Source organism: Cornus florida, unplaced genomic scaffold (genome assembly GCF_030987335.1).
Source record: "Cornus florida cultivar Cherokee Brave unplaced genomic scaffold, ASM3098733v1 CherokeeBrave_3.0.0_Hap2_Chr11, whole genome shotgun sequence".
NCBI lineage: Eukaryota > Viridiplantae > Streptophyta > Magnoliopsida > Cornales > Cornaceae > Cornus > Cornus florida.
This window is the reverse complement of record NW_026775581.1, coordinates 100,695,574-100,705,613: the sequence shown is the minus strand read 5'-3', so window position 1 is coordinate 100,705,613 and position 10,040 is coordinate 100,695,574. Positions and strand designations below refer to the sequence as shown.

The 10,040-nt window shown below is 35.8% G+C and overlaps 1 protein-coding gene across 1 annotated transcript; it reads left to right on the top strand.

Moving 5' to 3' along the window:
- The first annotated feature begins 3,071 nt into the window (after positions 1–3,071).
- LOC132282308 (ABC transporter C family member 8-like) lies at positions 3,072–10,040 on the top strand. Its single transcript, XM_059783928.1, is given in 13 exon segments — positions 3,072–3,261; positions 3,739–5,681; positions 5,772–6,092; positions 6,176–6,262; positions 6,350–6,970; positions 7,077–7,241; positions 7,333–7,627; positions 7,715–7,929; positions 8,233–8,409; positions 8,411–8,539; positions 8,668–8,731; positions 8,899–9,138; positions 9,682–10,040. Coding segments are annotated over 13 exon segments (4,389 nt in total). The 5' UTR covers positions 3,072–3,236; the 3' UTR covers positions 9,789–10,040.

Genomic DNA, 10,040 nt, shown 5'->3' with positions numbered 1-10,040 from the left:
AAGAAAGAGGGCTTTGGTGGGATAAGTAGCTATAGTGTAGAAAGTAATTTCTGTCTACCGTATAGAAATAGAAAGTATCAAATTCTCACTTCTTCTCCTTCTTCTTTTCTTCTTCATTTATTTATTTATTTTTCACAAAAAGAGAAATTACTTTCTTAAAATTGAAAAGTGAAATTATTTTAACTCTTCTGCTTATTTGTTTGCATATGAGATTGAACCGTCAACAGGTATAATAGTTATCCATCTAGTCCAACAAATTTTCATCCACTAATGGTTTGAATTTAAAATTAATTCGATCCCTACATGTGAAAAAATTAGGGATCAGATCAACCATATTACGTGGTATAACCCAAATCATTAGCCAATTACGAAAGTTTGACTTTACTAATTGCTTTCTTTCCTTTTTATATTTTATTTTATTTTATTGCTTTTAGTTTATTTAATCCTTGTATTCAAATGCAAGATTGTGGACTCAAGTTAGAAAACTAAAAGAAATCGAAAAACAAAAAAAGGAAAAAACAGTAGACAGACAAAAAAGAAAGTTAGTGAGTTTTGTTGGATGCTATTAAGCCTGCCTTCATGTCTCACATGTTCCGGTAAAGATGTTTTTCGACTTCTGCGTAACGGAATGGAATAGAAGAGTCACAGTTTCCCCGATTTTCCACCACATATAAAATTCACACTCTTTTAAGTCTCAAGGGTAGTTCGTAGTCGTGGTAATTATTGCAGGTGTAATTTATTGAATTTAGAAGGATATCAATATAAAATGACGGAATCCGCTGATTCATGAAGGTATTTTATGATATCAAACACTTAAAAAAGAGTTACAAATTGAACAATACGTCATGATATGATAAACCACGGTTTCAACCCAAAAAGAATATATATATATATACACACACAAACTAAACTTGAGATGAATGTATTGTAAAACCGTAAATAAAAAATAATCATCTTCTGTAGATGATAGGAAAAACATTTGAATATAAAATGAGAAAAAAATCAAATAAGATTATTTGAATGTGTGCAAATAAAATCTTTAAGTGTATCCATTAAAAAAAAGTGATATAGTTCATATTGAAACTATATTAAAATAAGTGAAAGGCCGAGTACACAAAATCCTAAATAATAATAAATAATAATAAAAACTTTATTCCCTTAGGTACAAATCATTTAGTATGAGTTGCGAAGAGTGTTTTAATGACTAAAGATTGAATCTTTGAATGAAAATACCTCAATAAAGGTACTTATTTTGTTAGTAAACCTTTTTAATGTATAAAGACTGTATCTTTGAAAGAAAATGAGAGTTTTGAGTTAAACTTATTCACGTTCCCTGTAACGTCCCAAAGAGTGTTTTAATGAGTAAATATTGAACTCAAAACTCTCATTTTCTTTCGAAGATACAATCTTTATACATTAAAAAGGTCTACTAACAAAATAAGTACCTTTATTGAGATATTTTCATTCAAAGATTCAATCTTTAGTCATTAAAACACTCTTCGCAACTACATAGATAACTTGAATAAGTTGAACTCAAAACTCTCATGTTCTTTCAAAGATTCAATCTTTATACATTAAAAAGGTTTAGTGACAGAAAAGGTACCTTGATTGAGGTAATTTCATTCAAAGATTCAATTTTTACTCATTAAAACACTACTAAAAAAGTACACCTGAAGACAAATTCTTTCAGATCTCGTCAATGTGACACATACATGATTATCAAAATACTAAGTGGTTACAATACAGGTGGGTGTGACAGTACAGGGTCAGATTTTGTTGTTACTTGTTGAGAAGAGAATAATCTGGTATAGTCCATTTCTTTAGATAAAAAGATTTTTTGTCATCTCATCTCATATATGTGTGGTGTATGTGTATGTGTGTGTGTGTCGCGAGTCTGAATTAATTGGTAGTATTTCTTTTAAAACCAGTAAATTGTTTTTGACCATACGTACAGAGTCTATTGTAGAAACATGTAATAATAATTTCCTATTTTGGTAATGACATGGCGTGAGGTTTTTTTTTTTTTTTTTTCCTTTTTTCTTTTCCACACCATTAAATGAGATCACAAGAGTTTATGGAAGCTCAGTACTCATTATACAGTATAGTGTTTTCCCATAAAAGTATATGCTTTGTTCAAATTTGAATTATGAGATCTAGAAAACATGTAATAGTTTCTTAAAGGTGATTTTTTTATTATTTATTTTTGAGTAAGAAATTCACATACCTATTTTCATTACAAGAGTTTGAACCTAATCATATAATTCTTCTCAACGTATAATCGGGTGCTGCTCTCACAACTGATTATACTCCTGTTCTTAGCTCTCATTTTCATTATTTGAGATTTAAATTTTGCCATTTTCGCACTCTCACTCTTTAATTCGCTCTCGCTTTCATTTTCGCTTTATGTGACTTTGATTTAAATTCTCACTTTTATTTTAATGTAAGTTAGGCATGGTGACATTTTTCTTCCTTTTAAAGTATTTAGTTCAACACAATTATTACATCAGTAGATTATAAAAACTCATCAAAATTTTATTATTTTTTTAAAAGAAAGAAATTTTATATTATTAATTATTGTCAAATAATTTTTGTTAAAATACTATTGATTGGCATAGTTTTTTTAAAAAAAACCGATTCCGACATTGTTGCATTATTTTAATAATAAATGAGTAGTATTTTAAAATACATGCATGTGTTTGGAATGTGGACAAGGCCTTGAATGTGGTCCGTTATGCTTATGTCCATAATTACTAGCGGAGAAACAAACAAGTACGATAAATTGTCCACTCAAATAAGCAAATCAAGCCAAAAGGGACAATTAAATAAACAAAACGGCTAAAATTTATTATATATGCGCGTGTGTGTGCGCGTGTGTGTGCGTGTGTGCTGTATAAAAGTGGAGTGGCAGCTGTCATGATCAACTGAACAAACTAAAAACGTACTCTTGCGCCTCATTCGGTGGATAATCTCTGAGCTCTCTGCCTCATATGTTGGTGTTGCAATAGTTGAGCAAACACACTCCACCCACAATGGCTTCCTCAGGGATGTCACTTGGTAAATCTTATTTTCTGATTTTCCATCTCCACAATCACTCTGTGTTTGGGTGTTTGGGTGAATTTCAATTCTTCTTATTAGTTCAATGAATTGAGTTCTTGTTTAGTAAAATATTTGATTTTGGGTTCCACAATTTTTTGTTCTTTTTGACAACCTCTTTTCCATAGTTTTGTGGTTCCACAATGGCTTCCTCAGGGATGTCACTTGGTAAATCTTATTTTCTGATTTTCCATCTCCACAATCACTCTGTGTTTGGGTGTTTGTGTGAATTTCAATTCTTCTTATTAGTTCAATGAATTGAGTTCTTGTTTAGTAAAACATTTGATTTTGGGTTCCATAATTTTTTGTTCTTTTTGACAACCTCTTTTCCATAGTTTTGTGGTTCATTTTTCTTGATTTTAGTCTCCAAACGTACCACTGATAAAATACATGCAGCATCATTATTTGGATTTTTTTTTTTTTTTTTTTTTCTCTACTTCTTGGTGTTTTTTTTCCCCCCCATAATTTTAGCTGTGTGTGTCCATACAATGACTTTGAATTCCATGAAGTGTGTCTTCATTTCCAACTATAGTAGTTTCAACTTTTCTAGTTTATGTGCTTTTTGACACTTTTTCAACTGTATTAACTTAAATATATTTGATTGAAATTGTTATGACTATAACTTCTCTTCTCATGATATTACAGGGGATTTCTCTTGGATTTGTGAGGGAGAGTTTGATTTGGGATCTTCTTGCTTTCAAAGAACTGTCATAGATTTAGTGAACCTACTAGTCCTCGTTGTTTTCTATCTGTTTTTGTTTGTGGGTTCAATTAGATCACACGCCATCAGTACTAGGTATGTTAGAAGGGATTGGGTCCCTCTAGTTGTGTCAATTTGTTGTGCACTTACTAGCATTGCATATCTTGGTGCTGGTTTATGGGGTCTGATAAGTCATTTGAGCTGGGTGGTATACTTTGTCAGAGGACTGATTTGGATCTCCTTGACTGTATCTTTGCTTGTCCAAAGATCAAAATGGATCAAAATTCTGTCTTCTGTCTGGTGGGTAGTGTTCTTTCTATCGATTTCAGCTCTAAACATCGCGGTTTTAGTGAAAACACGCGAGATCAATATCTTGGACCTCATACCCTGGCCTGTCAACTTCTTGCTTCTCTTTTGTGCATTGAGGAACTTCAGTTACTTGGTTTCTCAACGTTCTCCAGACATGTGTTTATCGGAACCTCTAATAGTCAAGGAGACGGAAAATAGCAGTAGCCAACTAGGCCAGGCCAGTTTGCTCAGCAGATTGACATTTTCTTGGATTAATCCTTTGCTTCGATTAGGTTATTCAAGACCATTAGTTCTTGAAGACATTCCCGGTCTAGTCCCTGAAGATGAAGCAGTTTTAGCATATGAGAAATTTGCTCAAGAATGGGATTCACTTCGAAATGACAAGACCTCAGACAATAGTCACAATACTAGGAACTTGGTTCTTTGGGCAACAGTGAGAGTTTATACAAAAGAAAGGGTGTTTGTAGGAATTTGTGCACTTCTTAGGACATTTTCTGTAGTTGTTGCTCCTTTGTTGCTTTATGCCTTTGTAGGTTATTCGAACCGGGAAAAAGACAATACATATGAAGGTCTGATCTTAGTGGGGTACTTGGTTATTGTTAAGGTCGTTGAATCTTTGTCCCAGAGGCATTTCTTTTTCCAATCAAGGCGGACTGGGATGAAGATGAGATCAGCTTTGATGGTGGCAGTTTATCAAAAGCAACTCAAACTTTCGAGTTTGGGAAGGCGAAGGCATTCAACTGGGGAGGTGGTGAATTACATTGCAGTTGATGCCTATCGAATGGGGGAATTCCCTATGTGGTTTAATTTGGGGTGGACTCTTGGCCTGCAAATTTTTCTAGCCATTGGTGTCCTTTTTGGGGTTGTTGGTCTTGGTGCTCTTCCTGGTTTAGTCCCTCTTCTCATCTGTGGGCTTCTAAATGTGCCATTCGCTAAGTTACTTCAGAAATGTCAATCTGAATTTATGATTTCACAAGACAAGAGACTCAGGTTCACTTCTGAAATCTTAAACAATATGAAAATCATCAAGTTACAGTCGTGGGAAGATAAATTCAAGAACTTGGTTCAATCATACCGAGACAGTGAATTCAGATGGTTGGCTGAAACTCAGCACAAGAAGGTTTATGGCACTGCCTTGTACTGGATGTCACCAACCATTATTTCTTCAGTCATCTTTCTTGGATGTGTCTTCTTCAAAAGTGCGCCATTAGATGCTGGCACTATCTTTACAATTTTGGCAGCATTGCGCAGTATGTCAGAACCTGTCAAACTAATACCCGACGCTCTTTCTGCAATAATTCAGGTCAAAGTCTCTTTTGATCGGATCAATTCCTTTTTGGTTGATTATGAACTCAAAAATGAGAAAATAAGTAGAATTGCATCAAGAGATTCAGATATCAGTGTTAGAATACAAGCCGGGCATTTCAGTTGGGATCCAGAATCAGCCATTCCAACACTGAGAAATGTGAACTTGGAAGTAAGATGGGGACATAAACTTGCTGTTTGTGGGCAAGTTGGGGCTGGGAAGTCATCACTTTTATATGCCATACTCCGAGAAATACCCAAGATTTCAGGAACTGTAAGTTATAAAAGAATGGTTATTTATAAATCATGTGCTATATTTATGTCACTAATTCACTAATTGAAGTTTCTTGTTGCTTTCATCTAGGTGGATGTATTTGGATCCATTGCTTATGTTTCTCAAACATCATGGATCCAAAGTGGGACAATCCGGGATAACATACTCTGCGGAAAGCCAATGGACAAAACCATTTATGAAAAGGCCATGAAAGCATGTGTTTTGGATAAAGATATTAATAGTTTCGAACATGGTGATCTCACAGAGATAGGTCAGAGAGGGCTTAACATGAGTGGAGGACAGAAACAGAGGATTCAACTTGCTCGAGCTGTCTACAACGATGCTGATATCTATCTTCTTGATGACCCTTTTAGTGCAGTGGATGCACATACAGCTGCAACTCTTTTTAACGTAATGTTAAATCGGCATGCATAAATTATTTTTGTGATGCAAACATGATTTCTTGATACTGAAGTTCAATGGTGTCGATGCAGGACTGTGTCATGACTGCGCTGGAGAAAAAAACTGTAATTCTAGTTACACATCAAATGGAGTTTCTTTCAGAAGTTGATACAATTTTGGTAATAAGGCTTTGACAATCATAATCATGTATTTCATGTGAGTTTTCACTTATTTTCATAGAGTAATCTTGTTTTTTTCACTTCTAGGTTATGGAATGTGGAAAAGTTAGTCAATCAGGAAGCTACAAGGAACTCTTGACTGCAGGGACAGCGTTTGAGCAGCTTGTGAATGCTCATAAAAATGCAGTAACAATATTGGATTCTTCAACCAATGAAAACAGAAGTGAACCATCAAAGGTGAACATGGATTGGTCGGAAGCATTAAACCGGTCTTATCTTACAAAAGAAAACAGTGAGGGGGAGATTTCCGTGAAGGGTCTACCAGGAGTACAGCTGACAGAGGAAGAAGAAAAGGAGATTGGTGATGTTGGGTGGAAGCCATTCATGGATTACATCCTCATCTCAAAGGGATCAAGTTTACTGGGCTTAAGTGTATTAACTCAGTCTTGCTTTGTTGGACTTCAGGCTGCCTCTAGTTATTGGCTTGCATTTGCTGTCCAAATTCCCAAAATCAGCAACGGCATGTTAATTGGTGTTTATGCTGGAATTTCAACAATGAGCGCCGTATTTGTATATCTAAGGTCCCTATATGCTGCTCTTCTGGGATTAAAAGCTTCTAAGGCCTTCTTCTAGGGCTTCACCAATTCAATTTTCAATGCTCCCATGCTCTTTTTCGACTCTACCCCAGTTGGACGGATTTTGGCAAGAGTAAAAGTTTCTTCTCTTTCATTCTATTTTATGAGAGATTATGTACCTACTGAGCCAATTGTTTATTTTGTACATTCATGTCATGATGTCAATGTTTGTTGCGCAGGCTTCCTCAGATTTGACTGTGTTGGATTTTGACATACCTTTCTCCATTGCCTATGTAATTGCTGCTGGAAGTGAACTGCTGGCAATCATTGGGGTTATGGCCTCAGTCACATGGCAAGTTCTCATTGTAGCCATCTTTGCTATGGTAGCTTCAAAATATGTTCAGGTAAATCTCATCTCACATTTTAATCAATCTTTTTATCTTTTGTTGATAAAGGAAAAAAAAATTGATTATCTTATTTTATTTCTGTCTGAAGGACTATTATCAAGCTTCTGCAAGGGAACTAATGAGAATCAATGGAACAACAAAAGCTCCAGTCATGAATTATGCGTCTGAGACATCACTTGGAGTGCTCACCATAAGAGCATTTAGCATGGCAGAGAGGTTCTTTCATAACTACCTAAAGCTCATTGACACGGATGCAAAACTCTTCTTTTACTCTAATACAGCTTTGGAATGGTTGGCTATGAGGGTTGAAGCACTTCAAAATCTGACCCTATTCACTGCTGCTTTACTCCTGGTTTTAATTCCCAAGGGTTATATAGCTCCAGGTATCTATGTCTAGGGTTCATTCAAACGGTTTATTTGTAGCTTAGCAATGCTATTGTAGGTTGTTCAAAGATGTCGAACTTTTGCAGGACTTGTGGGACTCTCTCTTTCTTATGCTTTGGCATCAACGGGTACCCAAGTGTTCTTGACTAGATGGTATAGCAGCTTATCTAACTACATCATATCCGTAGAACGGATCAAACAGTTCATGCACATACCACCAGAGCCACCAGCAATTGTGGAGGAAAGGAGGCCGCCGTCTTCATGGCCCTCCATTGGGAGGATAGATTTGGAGGATCTGAAGGTAACGAAATTCATTATTTTAGATGGATGAGTTTCTTAGAAATTCCATGAAAGTTCTAGAATAAGTGCTATGTGCTTTCTTAATGTTTAGTTTTCATTCACATTTTGATCTCCGAACAAGTCTACTGTCTTTGTTGATCTATTTATGATCAATCCTGATTGATGCCAAACAATTTCCAAGAAGAGACTTGGAAATGATCAGAAGCCACTCTTCTTGAGACTTGAGAGAATGCATACCAGAGCTTTCTAATTTGAACATTAACATACACAATAATTTGACAATTGATTCTTTGGTTGGTCTCAGATTAGATACCGTCCTAATGCTCCATTAGTCCTCAAAGGGATCAGTTGCACTTTCAAGGAAGGGACTAGAGTAGGAGTTGTTGGAAGGACTGGAAGCGGCAAAACTACACTAACAAGTGCTTTGTTTCGTTTGGTGGAGCCTGATAGCGGAAGAATTCTTATAGATGGTCTTGACATGTTGCTCTATCGGTCTTAAGGATCTACGGATGAAACTGAGTGTCATTCCTCAAGAGCCAACTCTTTTCAGGGGCAGCATTCGAACTAACTTGGACCCTTTAGGCCTTTACTCTGATGAGGAGATATGGAAGGCAAGCCAAAACATCCTAATCTTCATAAATATATACATTAACAATGTTCAGTTTTTTGTTTTTCCTGGTGATCTTGGAACAATCTGTCAGTCAATTCCTCACAAATGTATTTAGTTATTGATTTTCAGGCTTTAGAGAAGTGCCAGCTTAAGGCCATCATCAGCAGTCTTCCTAACATGTTAGATTCTTCAGGTGAGTTGAATCCAGAAACCTTGAAGCAACATTTAAGAAACAAACTTCTATTTTCCCACAGAATTTCTAAGTGATATTGCATATTATGCACACCTCCTATCAATTATATTTACTTGTAAGTTGATCAAGCAAATGAAGATCATTGCTTTCTGTTTCTGTCTCATCAGTGAGCGACGAAGGTGAGAATTGGAGCGCAGGGCAACGCCAACTCTTCTGTCTAGGAAGGGTGCTTCTCAAGAGAAACAGAATTCTAGTTCTAGATGAAGCAACTGCTTCAATTGACTCCGCCACAGATGCTATCCTACAGAGAATCATAAGGGAAGAATTTTCAAATTGCACGGTGATAACCGTAGCTCACAGAGTCCCTACTGTCACAGACAGTGACATGGTCTTGGTTCTCTCTTTTGGTATGCTTCTATTTCCACCTCTTCCTCATACATAATATGCATATGCAAGGGCTCATAGTAAATCAAATAAGCAACCCATTCACTTTTTTTTTTTTGTTCTTTCCTTCCTTACACGTCCATGACTCCATGCAACCATTGCATTACAAGGCAGAAACCCTCCACACAATTTTGGAACGTCATTCATACTCCAAACCTTTCTAAGATGGAAACTAGACGGAAAAACTCAATCTGATGAATCTCCTAAAAGTTATTAAAGGGCTAGTCTCGAGGCTCCCGACGCTACGGAGTCAGGAGAGGGTTAGATGTACGCAGTCTTACCTCCGCATACTGAGTTTCCTTAATTCGAAGTTTTAAATTGTAGACATGTATAAAGTAGTAGCCAATTTTTAACTTTTGAGACAAGCCTCTATACCTATCTACTTCAGTCCAATTTTAATTATTTTAGTAGGCTCAATACACCTAGTAAATTTATTGTGTTGGGTTATTGATAACTCGATAGGAAGCTTGTTGATGCAATTGTGGGTTGTTGTTATGGTATTGCAGGGAAGCTGGTGGAGTATGATGAGCCTCCAAAGCTTATGGAGAGAAACTCCTCTTTTTCCAAGCTTGTAGCTGAATACTGGTCCAGTTGCAGAAATTTACCTATTTAGATCAGTAGAGAATAGAGATAGATATAGATGATTATGCAAATGAAGAATATATAATCCTTCCCAACCCATTATTCTATTTCAATAATTCGATTATAATTTAAAGTCTAGCTATCACTTTGATCTAAAACAATGCATGATTTGTGAAGGGTTGAGAATGCCAGGAGTCAAAATAGTTGGGCTAAGTAGATGTGTATTGAATTTCCTTATTATTATTTTGTACAATAAAAGGATAATGATGATGATTTTGAACAA